At 48.5% G+C, this 25,015-nt stretch overlaps 1 protein-coding gene across 1 annotated transcript in view; it reads right to left on the bottom strand.

Moving 5' to 3' along the window:
* Positions 1-330: 330 nt before the first annotated feature.
* LOC116953962 (protein c-Fos-like) overlaps positions 331-25,015 on the bottom strand; it is a 29,489-nt gene continuing 4,804 nt past the window's right edge. Inside the window, exons 2-4 of the mRNA XM_032974305.2 lie at positions 9,581-9,856; positions 1,764-1,871; positions 331-1,163 (exon numbers count right to left, since the gene is read on the bottom strand). Of these exons, the coding sequence (XP_032830196.2) occupies positions 360-1,163; positions 1,764-1,871; positions 9,581-9,856 (1,188 nt within the window). The 3' untranslated portion in view covers positions 331-359. The remainder of the gene's footprint in view (positions 1,164-1,763; positions 1,872-9,580; positions 9,857-25,015) is intronic.

Genomic DNA, 25,015 nt, shown 5'->3' on the forward strand with positions numbered 1-25,015 from the left:
TTCCTTGTTTTTTTTGCAGTGCGCCACGAAGGGCGTCCGCAAAACATCCACCAAAAACGCCGCGGGTCAAACGCTTGCACGCAGACGATCACAGCCAAACGCGGAGGCCACCCGGTGCAGCTGAGCCACAGGCCCAGCCGGCCCAACCAGGGCTGCCCAGAGGCGGGCCTCGGAGCCTCCTAATCCACCGGCGACAAAAAAAACCTGACTCGTCGTCGGTGGCCCTTCTTTCGTGCGAGGGGCAGACCGCCCATTTCCACCCGCGCCTCCCCCCTTCCAGCCCCCCCCCCCCATCCCCTCCCCGCTGAACCCCAGCCGCCCTGACCGCCGAGCACCAGCGGGAGGTGGCGAGGTCGTGCCTAAAGCGCGAGCAGCGTGGGAGAGCTGAGCGACTCGGAGGACGACTGCTCGCCGCCGCTGCTGCTGCGGCGGTGGGCGGTGGCGCACGTGGCGCCCTCTCCCGCCGCGCAGCCCCCGTCCGCCGAGGCCCCCGCCGAGCACGGGCGCGGACCCGGGAACCCCACCGGGGCGGCCGTGCCCGCGGCCGGGTAGGTGAACACGCTGGCCGGCGGCCCGTTGCCGGCGCCCGCCAGGAGCGACGGCGTGGTGCTCACGAGGGGCGTGTTCAGCGGCTCCTCCGACTCGGCCGCGTCTCTCGCCGAGATGGCGATCATGGGAACCGGCCGCGGGCGGCCGCGTGCGGCCTTCGCTCCCGCGTGAGTCTGAGCTCGTAAGCTGCTGCCGGTGCCGTACCCGCCCGGTTGAGTCCGCAAGCCCGGCGTGGGCCGAACGAGGCCTCTCGGCGAGGCGCGCGAACACTGCGCAACTTCGCCTGCCGCTTTACTTTTGCCGTCGAGGCTGTCGCCTCCGATGCCGAGGTGGTGGTGGTGGTGGTGGTGGACGTCAGCGACGGAGATTCCGGCAACGCGTCCCCCGCCGCAGTCGCCGTCGCTGCCGTCGCCGCTGTCGTCGCTCTTGAGGTTGATGTGGCCGGGCCCCCGTCCGGCGTCGTGGGGTTTCGCCTGGGACGGCGGTCGCTCGGGCGACACCTTGCACGTGTGTTCGTGAGCGTCCAGCACGAACTGCAGTCGCTCCTTCTCCTTCCTCAGCTCCGCGATCTTTATCTGCAGCTCCGACCTCTCGTCCTCCAGTTTGTCCGTCTCCTGCAAATGTAAACACTTTTTGGGTTTTCAGAACGATACGCCCGGTGTCTCGCGGAGTTTGCCGGAATGTCGGCCGGCGTCTCATCGCACGTCGGCTGCCCTCCCTGCTAAGCCGTTGGTGGAAATTCCGCAATCACATTCGTGTGTGCGTCCGTGCACGCGCGTAGCGTCATTGGCGTGTCATCCCCGGTTTGTTTCAGCAATTAGATATTTCCCGTGACCTTGCCTTGACCGCTCGCCCCGACCCCACCGCCTCTCCGTGCCAAATGAAAGCCGTTGCTGCGCGTGCGTGTGTGCGCGCACGGGCGATTGACAGCGGCCGCGTGGTTATTAGCGAAATCCCGAGTTCAATTCCCGCTCACGGCCAGCCTCAGCGGAGAATATCTGAACCCCTTCGTTGGACCTTCCCCTGCGTCGAATCGGCGCGCAAACGTCGGCGCTGGGGGAGACGAAGGCGGGACTGGGCGCGGTGCTGTTGACACCGCGCGCCGTCAGGAGCCGTGCCGGGCACTCCGTAGGCGCTCGCGAACAGCGCTTGCGCTAACGGCGCGTGCAGGCTATGCGGGGGGGGGGGGTGATCTTTTGTCTCCGTGGGCGTACCGCCTGTAGCCTGTCGGTGAGTTCGCGCCGCCGGTTCCGGCATCGCGCGGCCGCCACCTTGTTGCGCTCCCTCCTCTGCCGCCGTCTGTCCATCTCCTCCGGGCTCAACTGCCACAAACACCGGCACACACACGGGGCGGGGGGGTGGGGTGGTGGTGGTAAGCGAATGAATGAATCGATCGACGCTCACTCGCACCCCTTCGCTCAACAATGGTGACGATTTGTATTCGACCGCATCTCATCTGAAGACATTTTTGAAAAGGCACTACCCTGCCCACCCCCCCCCCCCATCGAGTGGCAGCTGTCCCCCGTGCGGCACACGTGGTGACTCGGCATCTGGCCTGCAAGAGGGCATTTTAAGTCTGCCAAGCGAGCGGCTCGCGAATCGCAAAGGTCGTGAGTTCAAATCCTGGTTGGCGGTTGCCTCAGCCCATCATCCCTCCGTGGTCGATAAAATGAGTACCACATTGCGGGGGGAATCAACAGAGGTCGTCCGACAGGTGGACTTGCCTCCGCCAAAGGAAAGCGTACACATAGAAATCCTGCGATACGTCCAATTACCTATGGGACGTATCACAGTGCCCACAGTATCACGGCCTAATTATTGTAACGCGCAACTCCATATATTTTTGGGAACCCCTCAAAATCCGAGGTCCCGAGAGCCCCTCCGTTAAATCAGACCCTGGTTGCAGTTGCGCAGCCTGCGTACCCGAAAGCTATGTCGAAGGAGGGAGGGGGGGGGAGAAGCTACTTCAGGTTTCCCGTGCAACTCGCCGGTGTTACTGTAGTGTCAGCAGCATAGGTGTGGATCGCTGAGGTCGGCATAAAGGCACTGCCCTCTGAGTCACAGACACCTCTATTGTGTTACATGCGGTAAGATGGCACGTGCCCAGACAAAATATCCAACACATATACTGCACTGTACACTCTGTGCATTACGCTTGGCGGATTTTCACAGATTCTAGGACGTACTCTGGAGAATAATGTGTGGCTTTGGCGAGACATTTTGCAGGAGATAATGAATCATGCACACTGTTTTAAAATTGGGAGAGAGATGTCTCGTGGAAGATTATCAATGTACCGCCGGCTGTGTTCTGTCTGCTGGGTCGGAAAGTGGAAATGTATTGCTATGGAGAAGCACCTTCCGGAGGATGGCACTGAAGCACAACCAGACTCCATAATGAAGCCTGTATTATAATACTGGTCGCGAAAAGCCTACGTGTTAAACTAACCAGACTCCAACCCATCTTGTGGAACTCCGCGTGTTCTTTAGGTGATAAACACACACCCCCAACTTTAGTTTTAAAATATAGGGAAACATCTAATCTAGAGCATAAGGAAACAGTGATATCATCATCATTAGACCTCCATTGCCAGTACCAAAATGTAATAGGGTTTTTCCCCTTTTTTCTGGCAACAAAACTGAAACCTTTTTACAAGGATTCATGTCTGCATTAACCACAATACCTGCAGTCAAAATGCAAACAAAAAACATACTATGATAATATATGCATTGTCCTTGAAACTGATTGGTCCACACCAAGGGACGGCTTTCTTTTGAGCCTCGACCCAATTGGTGCTCGACCAGAGGACGCCAAAAGGCGTACAGCCTTTTGGTAGAGCGGGCGGATTGCGTACGGAAGGTTTGCGGAGTCCAAATCCTGGTTTGGGGTTGACTCAACATATCATCATCAACTTATCATTCATCATCATCAATCTATCATCGTCAACTTATCATTCATCATCATCAGCAACCTATCATCATCAACGTATCATTCATCATCATCAACCTATCATCATCAACTTATCATGATCAACTCTGGTCGAGCACCAATTGGGTCGAGGCTCAAAAGAAAGCCGTCCCTTGGTGTGGACCAATCAGTTTCAAGGACAATGCATATATTATCATAGTATGTTTTTTGTTTGCATTTTGACTGCAGGTATTGTGGTTAATGCAGACATGAATCCTCGTAAAAAAAGGTTTCATTTTTGTTGCCAGAAAAAAGGGGAAAAACCCCATTATTACTATTGGGAGCCGCCAATATTTGAACTTAGAATTTCAGTGGCACTTGCTCAACACTTACATCTAAGCCACCCTGCTACCATAAATATATCTAATTTACATGTAAAAAAAATACAATAAAAAACTCATCGCATTTGTCACATTCGTCGTTAATACTGCTTTATAACAGAAACATATATAATGATATTAATGCTGTGCATCGGCCCTCATTTGTGATTAACACTGCCTTCTGTTATTCGGCAGTGTTAATTGTAAATGTCGCAAGTTATTTTTTAAATTTGCACTCGTCCACCACCGCTAAACGTAGCCATTGTGATGATTATTTTCCTTCGTTTCGGTTACCCTTTACAAATATCTGTGAAAAGCGCCGCAAATGAGCAAATATTACGGCTGGCACGACAATTATATCAGACGGCACAATCGGCACACCGTGCTCGGCTGCCCCTTTGTCTTCCGAGCACTATGCTGACGACAGACAATGTCGGGGTAACGATTCCATCCCGATTGGAACCTCGTGGAGGCCCAGAACAGAGTTCGTTCCAACTCATGGGCTGTGTCACAGACGTCCAGCATAGCCACCGTCGCTTGGCCGGGACGAACGCCCGCGATGGCTACGCACGTGGCTGCCCGTAGCCCAGCACTGCGTAGGCAGCGAGGGGTTGGTAGATCACCGCGCGAATCTTGTGAAACTCCCCCTTTGCCCGTGGACTTTCGAGAAGGTCGCCATACCCCCACGTCTCGCCAGGAGAAGGCGGCATGGCACGGTGAACCGATCGCCATGTCTTTACATCTTCGTAGGGGGGGGGGGGTTAGCATTGCCCCAACTCCGGGTTGCCTCGTGGTGCTCCGGGTTTTCCTCCCACACGTATAATAAAACATTTAGACTTAAAGCTTTCGTGACTGCAGGAGTTCATGTTCTTGGTTCTTTCGGTAAAGTCACGTAGAAAAAGAAAAAGGTTAAAATAAAATTGTAAGTAATAAATTAAATTATAATTAATAATTTTAATAATATCATAAAACACTCACTAATTGGCCGAAAACGTCTTCACATAAAGACCCCAATGCAGGCAGGGCCCTACTGAAACAAACAAAAAACAAGAGTCCACTGTGGCTTTCCTGGATAAGTAAGTAAATTATTATGATTACAAAAGAGAGCGGCGAGACTTTTATATTCACGCCAATACAAAATAGAAATCAAGGAACGTCGACCGAGAGTGAAGTGGTCATGTTGTCTTGTAAGTTGATCTTCAGGAGAGGAGAGTGGATGATGGGGGGGGGGAGGTTTAGTTACGCTTCAAAGGTGCTCAGTAACCAAAACCTGCACACACACACACACACGCATGTGCTTAGCCGTTCGCCGTGCTAGATGAGAATAGGCTGAGGCTTGAGAGGAAGTGGTAAATCAACACGGAGGTGAGTCACAGAGGCAGCTCGCCGAGAGAGGGCTCGCTCACGGGGCAGTTGGGGGGAGCCATTGAGAAGTGTGCAAAGCGGTTCAACCGCACCAGGATCCAGGGGCTGGGTCGGTGGAGGGGTGCGGGGGCAGCTGGGCTGGGCAGGCTAACGAAGAGGGCGTGGTGGAAGTTGAATCAGAATCTGAATCTTTATTTAAGGCCGGAGGAATCCGATGAGCCGTGAAGCTCTTCTTGGGGCAGTGAGGTGGCGAGATGTTACTGCCTCGTCTGGTGTTAGCACGGTTGGCTACCTACGGTGCGAAAGAAGTTCAAAATACACACGTGCATTCATGGAGGAGGTCGTGGCTTGGATCCCTATCCTGACCCCTGTGGATTTTTCTCTGGGTCCTCTGGACCATCAACGGTTGCCAAATCTAGCCCCCCTCAATAAAGCCGCCCCCCGCCCCCCCCCGACAGGGAAGCCTTGGCCTACCTCATCAACCCCCACCCCTTCGCCCCCAGCGTGGCTTGCTGCTCTTCCAGAAATTCCTTAAATTGGGCGAGGCTTTTTTGTCCACACCCATCCATTTAGATTTATTCTTAATATTATTACTACTACTACAATTTATTGCCTCTTGTTTAACCGCCTGCGGTTATTAAAGATTCCTATGACAGTACTAAGACGAGAATCCAGTACTTTCATTAAAAAAAATCCTGGCGAGTGGCACTGTGGTCAGAACGCAGATGCCCACAATCTGAGCGTTGCGAGTTCAAATCCTCGCAAGGCGATGACTCAGCCCATCAGGCATCTGTGGTTAATAAATTGAGCACCTCGTGTGAGAAAATGTAATACAGCAGTTGCCCTGTGGAAATCTGGCCCCTGTCACGGACAGTGCTCAAGAAAACACACGAATTAATAATGTGTGTCTTGTTCAACCAGATAACTGACCCGTTAAGATAACCAATTTTAATCGACGAAGCGTTACACGCCTAATAAGAATGTTAATGCCGATTCATGGAATTCAGTATTTTTTTTTGAGATTTAAAAAAAATCTATCTTTTTACACGTTGCATTGGCCACGACGCGGATTTCGAGGAGTGCACTTTTTCAGCAGCGTTGGCTTCATACACAATCGAACTCTGGACCGGTTTCGACACTCATCGTCTCATCAGCAGAGTCAGCCTCCCTTGAACTGATGCCGGTGATGTGCCAGGTGTTCATCGGCAAGGGCCCTCTCTGTTAGATATGGGTCTGCGTTCGACGCAAAACCAAGAGAGATATATATGTATCGCAAAATAATTGCCAGCGTCATTCTCTGAAAAGACGGCAGAATGTTTTTGTTTTTGTTTTAAAGAGCTCCGCTGGGCAGTGTTGGTAAGCTCTCGCCGATCCTGTCGCCTCTTTCCAATGTCCCCATGGCTCAGCTGTGGTCTCTCCTTGCCAATACCGGACTTGGGTTTTATTGTAGTCTGTGGCTGGACCCGGGATTGCTGATGAGGCTACATGAGGGGCGAAAAACACATTCCACATCTTTCTTGCTGCAGACGAGCGAATTCCTTTACTTAAGGCCCCGGCAGAAAAGAAAAAAAAACATCAAGCAGGATTTGGCAGTGGACTAAAAGCGTCAGGGCCTTCGACCAAATCACGTGGAACGCAGCACAATTTCATCAGATCTCAGAAGCTCAGCAGTGTTACGAACATAGGTAGTGCTTGGATGGGTGGCCGCCATGCGCAGCAGGTTGTACTGTACCGTACTGCTATGCTACCTAGCTTTATACCCCACAACCACGAACCGCACACCAAAATGACCAGCGTATCGGGGTACGGTCAGGCACACCCCAGGGAGCCGCGCGGCATGTGCGGTTGCCACCTTTTTCACAGATGTTAACGACCTCGCCTGGTATATAAGAGGTCGTGGGTTCGATTTTGACCTTGACGCCTGCGTGTTTTGAGTTTGCACGTTCTCCCCGTGGTCGCGTGGATTTCTCTCCGGGTCCCCCGGGTTTTCCCTCCACGTTCAGAATCAACGTGCATTTAGAGGATTTGGCTGCCATAAATTTCTACATGATAAGCCACTTCGGTGAGCTATCATTTGTAACCAGGTCGCTTCTGAAAAAGAGCTATAGAGCTCAGTGGGCCTTACCCGGTTTAAAAAAAAAACTTTCTCAGTCAGTACCAGTCTATCACAAATGTGCAGTAAACTGTAGCAAGGTTCAACACAATTGTATGTACGTATGTTCAACTTCATTTGCACCGTGCACAGCCAACAGTGTTAATGGGAGGTGCAGGAGAAGGACAACAAACTAAACACAAAAATCGGTTCTAAAGAAATTAGTTCCAGCAGATATCCATACAAATCATTGCCTGCTACCCTGACACAAAAGCAATTCCCTGACTGTCCGGGCCCAACCTGGGCCAGTGCCACCTGTCCAGGTCAAACCCAGACAGGCAGAAACCCAAGTGGAGAGGCCCTCTCATCCAGCAGCAGTGCATTGATAAAGGGGCCGTACATGTCATGGCACTTTTTGAAACATGTGTTTCTCTTTTAAGACGTAAATAACTAAAGCGCTGCCGTAAGAATCCTGCCGAGCGGCACTGCAGTCAGAACACAAGGCCCCACAATCCGAGCGTTCCAAGTTCAAATCCGAGTGGCAATGCGGTCAGAACACAAGGACCTACAATCCGAGCGTTCCAAGTTCAAATCTGAGTGGCACTGCGGTATCAGATCAAAAGACCCCACAGTCCGAGCGTTCCAAGTTCAAATCCGAGTGGCACTGCGGTCAGGACACAAGGACCTACAATCCGAGCGTTCCAAAATTTAAATCTCTGCTATGGGGTGATTCGGCCCATCAGGCATCCACGTTTCATGCAAATGAGTGCCACTGTGTGAGAAAATCAAAACAGTGATTGCCCTGCGGAACACTGACTTCCACCACGTGAATGTGGAATTTACACGGCCGACTCAGGGTTTCCCATTTGAGATGAATACCGTTCTTCAGTCATTTTGCTAGTTACGTGCGTATGTAGGGCACCAGCCCTGCGGTCAATTACGAGAGTAACTGTACAGCTTGTAACGAATCAAAATGCAATTGCAATTTAAGCTGCCTCACTGCCGTTAACCCCAGGTCTGGATGCCGACATCATTTTACAAGTGGTGTGTTAAGTGAGGTTGCGATGGGGGAGGGGGGGGGGGCGGGAGGGGGGTGCTGTGGGGGGCAAGGGGGGCTGCTGAGAAGAGGCTGGGGGGGGGGGTTCAGACGAGGGCTGAACAATTTGTGGAAATATCTAATTGCGATTTTTCTGACAGATATTGCGATTTGATTTGCGATTACATTTTTTAAAGTCAAGCTTCAGTTCAATATTCACTCTGTAATAGATTTAAAACATGTGATGGAGCATTGCCACATGATACCATCACAATATGAACTGCTCTATATATTCTAATGCAAGGATGAGAACTTAAAAGATATGAATTGCTTCCAACATGTATTTATTAAAAATTTGATAGAAATAAATCAAACAAAGAACAATTGTTAAGTACAAAAATCGCAGCCTTTGCGATTTCCTAATCGCATTGTTTCAAATTGCGATTTCGATTTGAAATCGATCAGACCACACGTAAGATATTAAGGAGGAAAAACGCAGCTGCTCTGGTGTGGAGGAGCTGTAACCGAGGGAATCGGACACCGATCATCTTTGTTTAATACCTCCAGTCCAATAATAGAGGTTTTCCCCCTTTTGTCTGGCAACAAGACCGAAACCTTTTTACTATGATTCATGTCTGCATTAACCACAATACCTGCAGTCAAAATGCAAACAAAACCCATACTCATTACTTTGATAGTGCATTGTCTTTGAGCTGTGTGACGCCTTTTGGCGTCATCTGGTCCAGCACCAATTGGGTCGAGGCTGAAAAGAAAGCCGTCCCTTGGTGTGGACCAATCAGTTTCAAGGACAATGCATCATATATTATCATAGTATGTTTTTTGTTTGCATTTTGACTGCAGGTATTGTGGTTAATGCAGACGTGAATCCTTGTAAAAAGGTTTCAATTTTGTTGCCAGAAAAAAGGGGAAAAACCCTATCATTACATTTTGGTACTGGCAAAGGAGGTCTAATGACGTCAAGGCTTGTACGTATGTATGTCGAACTTCTTTTGCGCCGTACGTATGCAACCGTGCCAATCGGAGGTGCGGGGGGGATGGACAACAAACTAAACATAAAGTGTGTTGAACTTCTTTCACACCGTATGTCGCCAAACGTGCTAGTCGGACGTTGCGGAGGAAGGAGAACAAACGAAACACAAAAAGCAGGTCTAAATGTGCCTCCCAGGACACCAACGTGTGTGTTACGGACAAGACACACACACACACACACGTGCACGCTCACACCCACTCACCATTTCGTCCTTGACTCTTCGCCCCACCATGCGTATGACCCCGGCTCTCGACTGAGCGACGGACGACATCCCAGCGGGTAGCGTATAGGATGGTGGCGCGAGGTGGCAGGGCGCGGGCGCGGATGGGCAGCGGGGCCGGTGGGCAGGGCATGGGGGCATCGCGTGCAGGCCGTGGTAGCCCCCACGGGCCAGGTAATCGGCTCGGGCCTCCTGGTGAGGCCAGGGGAGGCGGTCGCGAGGGCAGCTGCCGACGGCGAGCATCTCCGACACGAAGTCCTGCACGGCGAGAGGAGAGGAGAGGGAGAAGTGGCGGGGTCAGCGTTACGCCTCGCTGGAGAAACCGGTTGCGCAAGAGGGTCGCAACCGGAAACATCGACCCGTCACTCATGGCTCAGTCGTGGACCATTGCAAAAGAAAGGAGTCAATGCGCTCTCGATGCGTTGGGTGGTCCCGAACAAGCGGTGGGAATTCCACATTCCTATGGCCAGGACCTTCCTTTACAGCACTCAAGACTTGTCAGAAAGAGGTACTAATTTTAGCAGTGTTACCTTCATAGACAGAAGCCGGGAAGTCATATTCATGTCAGTGTCGTCCTGACTTCCTGTCCTGATTTGTATGTTCCGAAGATGCTTGCCGCAGTTTTCAGCGAAACGCCGTAGCTCACTGCTAAATTTGGTGGCAAGGATCATTCTTCAACCTGTTGTTGAGCTGTAGCAAGAGTAATCGGTGCATTAAGACACTCGTCTATTGATCATTCCCATATTTCACGCACAAATTTGGATAGAAAGTAGTTCACGAAGCTGCCCAAAGTGTTTGGAAAAACCCTAGCTTCATCTCCATTCTGCCATCTCTGTCCTCATTTAAACAGACTCTCATTAAACAATAATTCAAATGTATAATGCGCATTCCATCCTAGGATCCCAAAACTAAAGAGGGAAGGCCACTTTAAAGAAATGGGTTTCAAATAAGACTTTAATCTATCTACCGACTCTGATTGGCTGATTTCAAGCAGCAAGGCGTTCCATATTTGGGTGTCACGCTAAATGATTTAATTTAACAACATAATTGCTCTCGACTTAAAGCTTTCGTGACTGCAGGAATTCATATTCTTTGGGTCTTTCTGTTTATAAACTGTTTATAAACAGTTTGCCTTTAGAGGCTAACCCCTCTTTTTTTCGCCACCTGATGACGACCGCTTGTGTTGCGATCGAAACGCCGTCATTTTTTTGTTAAAAAAAATGTTTTTAACCTATCTCCGTGCCTTTACCGAAAGACCAACAGAATATAATTGCTCTCATTAAGTTTGTTTAAAAAACTTAAAATCTGTAACTGCGGAATACTTTGACGTTGTCTGCCTACTGAGAGACGCCACTGAGAAAAGAGCCTCTCGGCTTAGTGGGCTTTGCTTGGTGGGAGGGGGGGGGAAAGTCTGATTCTGATTCAGTACGAGTAACAATTAAACTGTGTTTGGCTGCGCACGGGTGCTGTGACATAACGTTGGCCGCATCACTCCGTGGCCTAACAGACAAAGTAAATTAACGTGTCAATCACACGGAAACTAATTAAGTCATAGAGGGTCTTGCGCCTAGAAAATATTACATCATATAATCACCGCACTGTCTTGTCAATTGTGCCAAAACGCCGTTCGGCAAACACTGAGCAAACATTTGATATTCGTTTACTCATAAGTTTTACAGTACTGCAGTAACTGAGGTTGTTACTTCATAAATGTGTTGTCAGGAAATACAACTTTGAAGTTTGCCTTTAGAGGGTAACTCCTTATTTTTTTCTCCACCTGATGATGACCGCTTGTGTTGCGATCGAAACGTCGATACGACCGTAAAGACGTTTAGCAAAACGGGGGGAAAAAAACTATTCTCGCGTGAGTTTTACGTTGCAATCGGCTCAGCGGTAGAGCAAGAGGCTTACAATCAGAAAGGTCTTGAGTTCAACGCCTGTTTGGGGTCGACTCAACCCATTAAAAACTAAAACCTTTTTTATTCTTGAGTCTTTCGGTAAAGTCACGTAGATAGGTTCTTTGAACCTAAAGTAGATAGGTTCTTTGAATCTAAAGTAGATAGGTTCTTTGAACCTAAAGTCACGTAGAGAGGTTCTTTGAACCTAAAGTCACGTAGAGAGGTTCTTTGAACCTAAAGTAGATAGGTTCTTTGAACCTAAAGTCACGTAGAGAGGTTCTTTGAACCTAAAGTCACGTAGAGAGGTTCTTTGAACCTAAAGTCACGTAGAGAGGTTCTTTGAACCTAAAGTAGATAGGTTCTTTGAACCTAAAGTAGATAGGTTCTTTGAACCTAAAGTAGATAGGTTCTTTGAACCTAAAGTATATAGGATATTTAAACCTAAAGTAGATAGGTTCTTTGAACCTAAAGTAGATAGGTTCTTTGAACCTAAAGTATATAGGATATTTAAACCTAAAGTAGATAGGTTCTTTGAACCTAAAGTAGATAGGTTCTTTGAACCTAAAGTCACCTAGAGAGGATATTTGAACCTAAAGTCACCTAGAGAGGTTATTTGAACCTAAAGTCACCTAGAGAGATGATTTGAACCTAAAGTCACCTAGAGAGGATATTTGAACCTAAAGTCACCTAGAGAGGTGATTTGAACCTAAAGTCACCTAGAGAGGTGATTTGAACCTAAAGTCACCTAGAGAGGTTATTTGAACCTAAAGTCACCTAGAGAGATTATTTGAACCTAAAGTCACCTAGAGAGATTATTTGAACCTAAAGTCACATAGAGAGATTATTTGAACCTAAAGTCACGTAGGCGGTGCCTGGATGGGCAGACGACCTACGCGCGACCGGTGGTCACGGGCAGCTGCGAGGCGGAAGGCAACGCGGGCAAAATCCATCGTCGTGCTGTGCCGTAACTTCCACGCTGCTACATTTGTACCCCACGGAGACCCGCACGGTGTGGCCCGCACGGCGTTCCGCGTACGGTTGCCACATTTTCCACAGACCATACCTATCGGGACACAGAATCTTCATTAAGACCGGAGGAATCCGATAAGCTCTGACGCTCTTTTTTTTAACAGATGTCCAGCATGCTCAACTTGCAATCAAGAGCGTTGGTAGTTGATGGTGCAGGTTTCTTAAATCTCTCTCCCCTCCCCCTCCGCCCTCCCACCTGTCCACACAGCAGCGTGAATGGGTTCCCCCCCCACCTCAAATAAGCACGGTTGGCTACGTACGGTGTGAAAGAAGTTCAACATTGTACAAACACCGAAAGTTGATCGGGCGCATCATATGTACGCATGGTGGGGCGCGAAGCGAGGGTATGACCACCGCTTCCAACAAGTCTGGCCAGCGTGGAGGATTAGACCAAAGTACCCTCGAGAGGAGGCTCTCTGCAGGAGGGACTTCCGCTAGCAGTAGCGTGAGCAAGAAATTGCAGGGCTGCACCTCTGCCCTTTAAAATCTTAATCTTAGGCCACCTCCATCTCTAATCACGTGTGTACTGATTGATGTAGGTTGGAGAATATATACAGGGTGGTTCAAAAAAGATATTAACGCTTCTTAAGATAATAGGGTTTTTCCCATTTTTTCTGGCAACAAAACTGAAACCTTTTTTTACAAGGATTCATGTCTACATTAACCACAATACCTGCAGTCATAATGCAAACAAAAACATACTATGATAATATATGCGTTGTCCTTGAAACTGATTGGTCCACACCAAGGGACGGCTTTCTTATGAGCCTTGACCCAATTGGTGCTCGACCAGATGACGTTTTTTGGCGTCATCTGGTCGAGCACCAATAATGTGTGGCTTTGGCGAGACATTTGCAGGAGATAATGAATCATGCAAACTGTTTTAAAATTGGGAGAGAGATGTCTCGTGGAAGATTATCAATGTACCGCCGGCTGTGTTCTGTCTGCTGGGTCGGAAAGTGGAAATGTATTGCTATGGAGACGCACCTTCCGGAGGATGGCACTGAAGCACAACCAGACTCCATAATGAAGCCTTTATTATGAATAATACTGGTCGCGAAAAGCCTACGTGCTAAATTAACCAGACTCCAATCCGTCTTGTGGAACTCCGCGTGTTCTTTAGGTGATAAACACACACCCCCAACTTTAGTTTTAAAATATAGGGAAAAATGTAATCTAGAGCATAAGGAAACAGTGATATCATCATCATTAGACCTCCTTTGCCAGTACCAAAATGTAATAGGTTTTTTCCCCTTTTTTTTCTGGCAACAAAACTGAAACCTTTTTACAAGGATTCATGTCTGCATTAACCACAATACCTGCAGTCAAAATGCAAACAAAAACATACTATGATAATATATGCATTGTCCTTGAAACTGATTGGTCCACACCAAGGGACGGCTTTCTTTTGAACCTCGACCCAATTGGTGCTCGACCAGAGGACGCCAAAAGGCGTACAGCCTTTTGGTAGAGCGGGCGGATTGCGTACGGAAGGTTTGCGGAGTCCAAATGCTGGATTGGGGTTGACTCAACCTATCATCATCAACTTATCATTCATCATCATCAACCTATCATCAACTTATCATCATCCACTTATAATTCATCATCATCATAATCAACTTATCATCATCAACTTATCATTATCATCATCAACCTATCATCAATGTATCATTCATCATCATCAACCTATCATCATCAACTTATCATCATCAACTTATAATTCATCATCATCATCAACCTATCATCATCAACTTATAATTCATCATCATCAACCTATCATCATCAATTTATCATTCATCATCATCAACCTATCATCATCACCCCTTCGAGGTTGGGTATTAAAACGAGCACCACTTTGTGCGGCAGTCAGCAGTGTTTGCCCTGTGGATAAGTTCAACCCCCGTCGTGGGAATGTGGAGTTTCCAGCGCTTGTCTCAGGGCTGTAAACGGTGGGTGGGCACCGCCTCAACGCTCACCTGAGCAGGAAATCATGTTCGACTTGACCGGGCGTTCATTTGAACGAAGCGCTCAAGTTAAATCGGGTTCGTCAGTGCAATGCGGAGCTTGGCAAATGGCAATTAACGAGAGCTACAGGTATAACACTATGTAACACTATGTAAGACTATGTAAGACTGTGTAACGCTATATAACGCTATGTAACGCTATGTAACACTGTGTGACGCTATGTAACACTGTGTAACACTATGTAACGCTATGTGACACTGTGTAATACTGTGTAACACTGTGTAACGCTATGTAATACTGTGTAACACTGTGTAACACTTTGTAACACTATGTAACACGGTGTAACACTGTAACACTGTGTAACGCTATGTAACGCTGTGTAACGCAATGCAACACTATGTAACACAATTTTTGTCCCTGGGTAGTAAGTGTTATTTTATAATTGCTTACGCCTCAAAAGTATAGAAAATGGCTATTATTCTCAACAAACTATGCTTTTGTGACCAGGGCTTTATGTGAAGGAATGACACAAATACACACCACGTTTTATCATTGAAAATATGTACATTTCAAAATATCACTGTCCTGGTCACAAAAGCAAAGTTTGTGGTGAATAATAGCCATTTTCTGTACTTTTGAGGCATACGCAATTAGATAATAACACTTACTACCCAGCAACAAAACATTTTTTTTGGTTACACAGTGTTATATTTCACACAGATAGAGACAAAGGTCCCTCTCCCGCGGTGACCTTCAACGGACTGTCGGGGCAAGTGCAGTTGTTAGCGAGTAGCGCCTAGCACAGACACATCCATACACGTCGACAGAGACACGTCGTAGACACAGACTCGCACACAGATGAAGATCCCCTGGGGTATACTGGACTTTTGTGCATGCTGAGTAGCCAGTTGTCGAGTATTCGGACTGTGCAACTGCACCACGAGCTTGACCCGCCCATACTGGACATCTGTGAGAATCAAGAGCTTCACGGCTCATCGGATTCCTCCTGCAGTCTAAATAAAGGTCCTCATTCTGATTCGACGGCAAATGATGACTCAACGCGCATCCGTAATCAAAGCTGACACCGCCGGAAACCAAATCGCCCGGAGGCTGTTGTAATTACAGGCGAAACGTCGTACTCGGATTGTAAATGTTGTGGCTTGGCGCTCCAACACTATACACTACTATAGACTAGTGCTGTACTAGTGACGAATTGGCCACGTTCTGTTTACGTGACAACCCTTACTGGTTGGCTGTGTCGGGTGGTGGCGGGTTTTAACGACACATTGATATATTTGCGCGATCTAACCCACCCCCTCCCCTCCCAAAAAAAAGCGCCTCTATTAGGGAGGACACCCACATTGGCGTGGCTGCAATTCTCCCCGCATACGACTCCCAGTGAAGTCAAAGCCAGAGGTACAAACGTCGCTGTCAACCCAGTGCTCCAGAAGAGCTTTTAAGTCGCTCGATGTCTCGAATGCACCATACGTAGCCAAACCGTGATTATCGGAAGTGCAGAGGGGGGAGGAGAAGGACAACAAACTAAACACGAAAAGCAGTTCGAAAGAAATGAGTTTTCAATTTGGATTAAAAAGTGCCCAGCTTCCAGTGGCTTCGTAACATCGGAAGGAAGAACGTTCCAGACGGCCGCAGAAGCGCATGTGAAAGCGATGCGGTGACCGTCTTTGCTCGACCGCCGAGTCAAACGCCGCTTGCGAATAAGCTCGTAGCAAGCGCCTGTGAAGGCCTCCATGGCACGCGAGAATGTTGTTTCGGCACGGTGTCCGTCGTTTCGCACCACGCGCTGGGAGCTACTTCAGGAACTGGAACGAGCACCTCGCGGTTTCCCGCCGATCATGGCAGAGTGAGCCGCCTCCATTCGGTTGCTGGAGAAGACTAAACTCTCAAAAGAAAACTACTGTATATATATTTTCTATTTTACCAGGTAAGGCCCACTGAGCTACATAGCGCTTTTCTCGAAGCGACGTAGCCACAAGTGATAGCCCAACGAAGTGGCTTATCATCATCATCATCACGTGGACGTGTATAGCAGCCAAATACTCTAAACGCGTGATGCTGATTCTAAATGTGAAGGGGAAAACCTTGAGGGCCCCGGAGAATAATCCACGCGACCATGGGGAGGGAGACACGCAAACTCCAAATACAGCAGGCGTCAGGGTCGGGATCGAACCCACGACCCTCCTGTGTATACCAGGCGAGGTAATTTCACATCTTCCTAGCCACCGTGGCGCGCGAAACGAAACGAAACGCCGGACAAGGACGCGCGGCACGACCCGAGCACGCGTCGGAGAGCGCCCCTACGAATGAAGATGTCGTCTTCATTCATCCAATCAAAGAGCAAAATGCCACGATGGGGCTACGGTGGCATTTCCACCCCTTTATAAAGTTTTTTTTGTTCCCTACGCTTGCATTCAACGTGACCTTACACAGTCGCCTTGGGGTTGCCTCCCTTTGACGCAACGTACACGGGAGACGCGAGCACGGGTCCAAGACGTGTAGTCTACGTTGCTATTCCCTGGGAAGGGAGCCGAGTCAATTCGTTAGGGCCGGCGCGCGTGTGCAGGGAGCGGTGGCGCAGTGGTTAGCGCGCTGCGCTCCGAACCCGACCACCCGAATTTGATTCCCGCTCACGGCCAACGCCAGTGACGATTATCTGAACCGGTCCTGGGGCCTCCCCAAGGTCGACTTGTAAACATCGCCACTGGGGAGACGAAGGCGGTCGGGCGTGGTGTTGGCCACCCACCACCTCGTGTAGCGTTCCGACCTTCATAGGTGCTCGCTAACAACACTTGCCCCAACAGTCTGTTAAGACTATACTGGGGATCCTTTGTCTTTGTGTGACAGTGGAGAGTGGTGGCGCAGTGGTTAGCACGCTGCGCTACGCACCCGGCGACCCGAATTGGATTCCCGCTCACGGCCAACGCCAGTGACGATTATCTGAACCGGTCCTGGACCGCCCCCGAGGTAGACTCGGCCTCAAATGAGAGGCCATGGTGGCAATATGTGGGTTCGATCCCGACCCTGACGCCTGCTGTAAATTTGGAGTTTGCGTGTCTCTCTCTCTCTCATCATTATCACGGTGGCTAGGAGATGTTATCTACCTCGCCTGGTATACAGGAGGTCGTGGGTTCGATCCCGACCCTGACGCCTGCTGTAAATTTGGAGTTTCCGTGTCTCTCTCTCTCTCATCATCATCACGGTGGCTAGGAGATGTTAACTACCTCGCCTGGTATACAGGAGGTCGTGGGTTCGATCCCAACCCTGACGCCTGCTGTATATTTGGAGTTTGCGTGTCTCTCTCTCTCTCATCATTATCACGGTGACTAGGAGATGTTAACTACCTCGCTTGGTATACAGGAGGTCGTGGGTTCTATCCCGACCCTGTCGCCTGCAGTAAATTTGGAGTTTGCATATCCCTGTCCCCGTAGTCACGTGGATTCTTCTCCGGGTCCTCTGTTTTATTCTCTCTTTACATTTAAAAATACGCGTTCATCACGATCGTTCTCCTGGCCCAGGTCCACTCTTGCAAATACGACTCTACCCTGGTCTGATTAGTTCTCACTCGATGCAACAAAACAATCGACTTGACACGTGGTTATCATCATCACCAGCAGCAACTAAATCCACTGCTGGATGAAGACCTTCCCAAGCCATTGCGATTCCATACAATTCCAGAACTTAATCCTGCTCCCACGCACGAGCTAATTTCATCACTCCATCTCCGCATGGCGACTGTCCCCATTTGGGGGAACGTTCCCGTCCATTGGCTGCCTAAATTCGCCACCAGTTTTTCAGCCATTGGCTATGATCCTTTTTGTAGCAGCGATGGGTCCTACCCAAGCAGACTCTCCCCCCGTCTCTCGGTTATCTATTTTCTGCCCCACGTAAGGGGGGGGGGGGGGGGAATAAATAAACCCTTGCCCAACGCGGCTGTATCGAACGCGCGTTTCGGCTAAGGCCGGTTCACATGATGAACAGTGCCGGATGACGCTAGTGCGGGGCCTGTAGCATATGTTATGAAGGGGCCCTAAATAAAAACAACACGTAAATATTGAAAGACACAATTGTTTTGCTTGCATAGTAAAGCAATTGTATTTTTTTCATTTGCTATACAGCCAGATAATACGACAAATCGCTAACCTTTAGCACGCAGTCGTTCATAAAAGTTGAAGGCGGTATAGTACTGTAGTAATAGAGCAAGTGCAGAATCACTGAACCGGAATTGATAGCTTTTAAGCGTTTAGCGCGGGGCTCTTGAAAGTGCGGGGCCCGTAGCTACTACATTTACTACGAGGATTATCCGGCACTGATTACGACGGACTGTTTGCTGGAACACGAGGGGTGGCGGTGGGGGTGGCGATGTTTCGGGCGCTGCTTCAGACTCTCACCTCGGCGTCGCAGAGTGGCGCCGTGCGAGGTGCACGACGGGGGGAACGATTTACAATATTCACCAGGTGTGCTTTTCTGTGTGCGTATGGTTTTGTGTGCGCGTATTAATTTGTGTGTGTTTTTGTGTGCGTGTGTTTTTGCGCGTGTATGTTTTTGTGCGTGTTTTTTTGTGTGTATGTTTGTGCTTGTATATTTTTGCGTGTGTTTTGTGCGTGTTTTTGTGTGTTTCTGCGCGTGTGTTTTTGTGCGTGTTTTTTTTGTATGTGTGTGTTTTTGCGTGTTTTTTTGTGTGTGTATGTTTGTGTGTGTAGCGGTGAGCGCACTGCGCTATGAATCCGGCCACCGGGTTCGATTCCCGCTCATGGCCACCACCAGTGACGATTATCTGAATCGTTCGTGGGCCTCCCCTAGGTCGACTCAGCCTCAAATGAGTAGCTGGTGCGATGTGTAAATTTCGCCACTGGGAAGACAAAGGCGGCCGGGCATGGTGCTGGCCACCCACCCCCTCGTGAGCCTTGCCGGCCTTCATAGGTGCTCGCTCACGGCACTTGCCCCAACAGTCTGCTGATGCTATACGGGAGATATTTGTACGTGTGTGTGTATGTTTTTGTTCGTGTGTATGTTTTCTGTGTATATTTTGTCTTTGTATATTTTGTGTGTGTATGTTTTGTGTGTATGTTTTTGTGTTTGTGTGTTTTTGTGTATATTTGTACGTGTGTATGTTTGTGTGTGTGTGTTTTTGCGTGTCTATGTGTGTATATTGTGTCTTTTGTGTGTATATTTGTACGTGTATATGTTTGTGTGTCTATGTATGTATATTTGTATGTGTGTGTATGTTTTTGTGTATGTCTATGTGTGTATGTTTGTGTGCGGAGCGGTAGTGTAGTGGTCAGCGCGCTGCGCTAGGAACCCGGCGACATGGGTTTGGTTCCCGCTCACGGCCAACACCAGTGAAGATTATCTCAACCGGTCCTGGGCCTCCCCTAGGTCGAATCAGCCTCAAATTAGTTCCTGGTGCGGTGTGTAAACATGTCCTGGCCACCCACCTCCTCGTGTACCGTTCCGGCCTTCATAGGTGCTCGCTAACAGCACTTGCCCCTACAGTCTGTTAAGGCTGTACGGGGGTTCTTTGTCTATGTGTCTATGTGTGTGTGTCTATGTGTGTGTGTCTGTCGCTCCGCACTAAGCTTCAGGTCTTCTCGGCCACGGTCATTCCCTCCCTTCTCTACGTTTGCGAAACGTGGACCCCCCTAATGGAACATCTTCGCCGGTTAGAAACATTTCGGCTGGCCTGCCTACGATCCATCCTGGGTTTAACCAGGCTGGATTGTGTGAGGAGCTCACAAATCCTTGAAAGATCTGGGCACGGTCCCATCGGTGAGCTCCTCCGGCAGGCAAGGCTGCGTTGGCTCGGTCATGTAGCCCGCATGCCCAGCCACCGCATGCCGAAACAGCTTTTGTTCGGCCGAATCGAGGGGGCTAAACAGGCGCGGCACGGGCTAGAGAAGAGATGGAATGATGTGGTACAGGAGGACGTGGAGCTGAGTGGACTTGCCGATGACTGGTACCAGCGGTGTCAAGATCGGCCTCTGTGGAGGAGGCTCGTGAAGGACGCTACTGGGCAGTTGGAGGTAGTCGCCCTCCAACAACAACGGAGGGCGGACGCTTACGGAGGGCGGACGCTTACAACAACGAGCGGAGCGCTGGGTGACTAGGGCACAGCAGGTTGGCACAGTAGGCGGCACAGGTGGTGCATCAGCCAGTCATCTCAGTCAGTCGACCCGTGGCACCTGGGTCTGCCCCGTGACCTCCTGCCAGCGGGCGTTCGACACTTCACGTGGCCTCAAGGTGCACATGGCCTGGCACAAGCGTCGTGGTGACGTCACCGCCACTTAGTGGCGAATGGCGGTTGTTGTTGTGTATGTGTGTGTCTATGTGTCTGTGTGTCTATGTGTGAGTCTATGTGTGTATGTTTGTGTGTGTCTATGTGTCTGTGTGTCTATGTGTGAGTCTATGTGTGTATGTATGTGTGTGTCTATGTGTCTATGTGTGTATGTATGTGTGCGTCTATGTGTCTGTGTGTCTATGTCTGAGTCTATGTGTCTATGTGTGTATGTATGTGTGTGTCTATGTGTCTGTGTGTCTATGTGTGAGTCTATGTGTCTGTGTGTATGTATGTGTGTGTCTATGTGTGTGTGTGTTATTTTGTCGCGTTGCATTTGCTTCTCCTTCCCCCCTCCCCTCCTCGTCCCGGGCACCTTCAATTAGCACGGTTGGCTACGTGCGGTGCCAAATAAGTTTAACACACACGGACACACAGACAGACACACACACAGACACAAGGATCCAAAGACAAAGATCCCCCGTATAGCCTTAACAGACTGTAGGGGCAAGTGCTGTTAGCGAGCACCTATGAAGGCCGGAACGGCACACGAGGGGGTGGGTGGCCAGCACCATGCCCGGCCGCCTTTGTCTCCCCAGTGGCGATGTTTACACATCGCACCAGGTACTCATTTGAGGCTGAGTCGACCTAGGGGAGGCCCAGGACCGGTTCAGATAATCGTCACCGATGTTGGCCGTGAGCGGGGATTGAATCCGGGTCGCCAGGTTCGTAGCGCAGCGTAGCGCTAACCGCTACACTACCGCTCCCCACGATGCGTACAGCACACACATACACAAACAGACACACACACTGACACACATACACACGGTGCATGGAGAGCCACTCAGCATCCAATAGTCCAATAACAAGGACACGAATCTTGTAAAATTAGTTTAACAAGAGGGGGGAGGAGTCGGGGTGGGGGTAATAATTTCGGAGCCGGGAACGTAATCCGATATATCCCACGTAGGTCGATTATCAGTCGAACGCGGTTTTGCCCAACGCGGCATTTTCCATGAACGTAACCCTCCCCTATGCCCCAGCGTTGGGCGAGGTCTGTCGGGATTCTCCTTCCTGCCTCTCGGCAGCGTCGTTCCTCTCCGCTGGGAAGACTTTTCCTTTTTATTTTATTAATCAGCGAGCAGACGGGTTGACCACGGCTTTACGATGATGATTGTCTCGATTATTTTTTCTATTTTTGGCCAAACTGCGTTCATAATTATTCTGGGCATAGCATCAGGCGATGGTTGAACAAAGATGACCTATCTTACTGATGAGACCCAATCTAGTCGAAAACTGGGCCGAATGTTCTCTCATGCTTCAGGCAACCTGATCGTGGACAAACTTCATTTGATCCGTGTCGCCAGGTCAGTCGGCGAGAAGCTTCGTCCGCGAAGATTAAACGCACGTTATGAAACTTACACACTTGTACGCATTGCCATCCATTGATCTTTTTCTTTCATACCACGTTAGGGTCCACAGAGAATCACTGTCTTTTTAAGAAGAGACCCAGACAATGTGAGTACTGTATACAGGATAAACACAGTCTCTCTCTCTCTGCATGCTGCAATTCACTTTAGCAGCTCACATTTAAATTGTTGAGATCATCATATGGGCACGAACGCTGGCACACAAGACAGCTGCACTCGTCAATGATGTCACGGAGTTTTAAATATCCGCTTCGCATAATTGGGTAATTATGGATATACATTATTGGGCATTCGTGGAAATTAAACCATTAATTGTATGTTTAACTCATTCGGATTGTGATGCTGTCTTCAAAATGAGTGCACCCATTGACAATGAGTACTCTATAGTCATATCATGGGGAGCTTTTTGCCAGTATCAAAGTATAAAAATAAGGATAGGTTTTACTCTTTCTGGCAATGAAACAGCAGGTGTTAAGATGTTTAAATACGAAATAGATACCTTTTGAAAGGAATCAAGTCTGCATTAACCACACGTACTTTTGGTGGATATGCAAACAAACATGCTCTGTTTCGATTTAAAGCTTTCGTGACTGCAGGGATTCATATTCTTGGTTCTTTCGGTAAAGTCACGTAGAAGGGAAATAATAAAATAATAAAAATAAAACAATATAATAAAATTCTCACGACGTTTCGGCCACGACGCAAGCAACCGTCCTCAGGTGAAGAACAGAGCTGTCGGAAAGACAGCGTCCTAATTAACATTGTGTTCATTAGGACGCTGTCTTTCCGACAGCTCTCTTCTACGTGACTTTACCGAAAGAACCAAGAATATGAAACATCTTCTTGGTTCTTTCGGTAAAGTCACGTAGAAAGGAAATAATGAAGTAATAAAAATATAACATAATAAAATAAAATTCTCACGACGTTTCGGCCACAACACAAGCAGCTTTAAATCAAAATATGAAACATGCTCTGATAATAATAGATGATGCATTGTCTTTGAAACTGATTGGCCTACACCAGAGACAGCCTTCTTTAGAGCCTCGTCTCACCAGTGTCAGACCAGAGAACGCCACAAGGCGAACAGCACAAAGACACTGCACACTATCAGAGCACTTATAGCTCGGGGTGAGCAGCGACATCATGGGAACCTTTTTTTGCAAGTTTCAAAGTATCATTCCACAGTCAGCCCATCATCCCACCGCGGTCCATAAAATACATACCACTCTGTGGGGAAGTCAAACAATGGTTGTCCTATGGACTAACTCGCCCTCACCATGGGAATGTGGATTTTATACTCCTGTATCATTTGAGCATACTTTTCCTTTTGACTCGGTAGTCAAAATGAAGTGTCACGATGCACAAATGAGCCGGGGGTTGTGGCCGCATCCGTTTGTGGCTCTAAGCCAGCAGTGGAAATTCACACTTTTAAATCTAGACTGAAAGCTCATTTCTTTAGAACTGCTTGTTGTTGTGTTTAGTTTGTTGTCCTTCCGCCGCACCTCCGATTAGCGCGGTTGGCTACGTACGGTGCGAAAGAAGTTCAACTTGCGCACGTGAAAAAAATTATCCCTGACCTCTTTCGAATACCCTAGGCCAGTTGCGTGCCGGACGGATCACGGTCATAATTTGATGACCTTGGAAGAAAAAAAAACAATCACCTGCAAGTTACTCAACTGTGATGAAACACAAAGCAGAATCACCCCCCCCCCCTGACTCCCACCTCTGAAACGACTGCGCCTGTGAAACAAGGCACCTTCCTGATAGCCTCACGCTATAAAAATAGCGTGACTATAAATTGTCCTAAACTGTTATTATAATTATTATCATCCAAGAGTGGACGCCAGTGTCTCCTTCGTTCGACAACCTCTGCTGATTTTTTTCGCCCCTCTCTCCACAGACTATGATGATGACTGTAAAGGGTTCTGACACTTTAATTGCGATTACGCACGAGACACTGTCTTTGAAATGCCGTGCGCGTGTCACAACACGGCTCGACCTCTCAGTGAGCCAAGGATGTGGAATAACAGCATAAATAATAACGCATCCCCTTTATTTGTGTCTCCACTTAGTTCTTTCGGTAAAGTCACGTTGAAGGGAAACAACAAAATAATAAAATATATATAAAACAATAAAAATTCTCACGACGTTTCGACCATAACACAAACGGTCGTCTTCAGGTGTGTTGGTTTGCATAAATTTATTTTTAAACGGTGCATTTATTTATTTATAAAATAGATGGACTAGTCCTAAATAAACTGCCAAATCGCTGCGCGTGGCGCTAACGTTTTTTTTAAAATAAACAAATGCACCGTTTAAAAATAAATTTATGCAAACCAACACACCTGAAGACGACCGTTTGTGTTATGGTCGAAACGTCGTGAGAATTTTTATTGTTTCATATATATTTTATTATTTTGTTGTTTCCCTTCAACGTGACTTCACCGAAAGAACTAAGAATATGAATTACTGCAGTCACGAAAGCTTTAAATCAAAAATATAAAGTTATTTTTTTTTTACACCACTCATCAGCCGCACGGACCTCCTAGGAGTGCATCTCATCAACAGCCGTTGGTTTCTGGACAAAAAGAATATAGGTTTATAGCACGCGTCGTGAGCAATTCATCTCTTGACCGCCATATAAGAACGCTCGGGACTGGTTTTAAACATTTAGCGTCGAGTCAGCAGTCAAGTTTGGCCAATGTTGGTGTGAACTGCCTAATGTTTATAGGCAAGGACCCTTTCGGTAACAAATGGGTCACACATCTATATTGTACAGCTGACAAAATAATCACGAAGCTCC

Source organism: Petromyzon marinus, chromosome 53 (genome assembly GCF_048934315.1).
Source record: "Petromyzon marinus isolate PM22_M1 ecotype Great Lakes invasive population chromosome 53, UKy_Petmar_22M1.pri1.0, whole genome shotgun sequence".
NCBI classification, from domain to species: domain Eukaryota; kingdom Metazoa; phylum Chordata; class Hyperoartia; order Petromyzontiformes; family Petromyzontidae; genus Petromyzon; species Petromyzon marinus.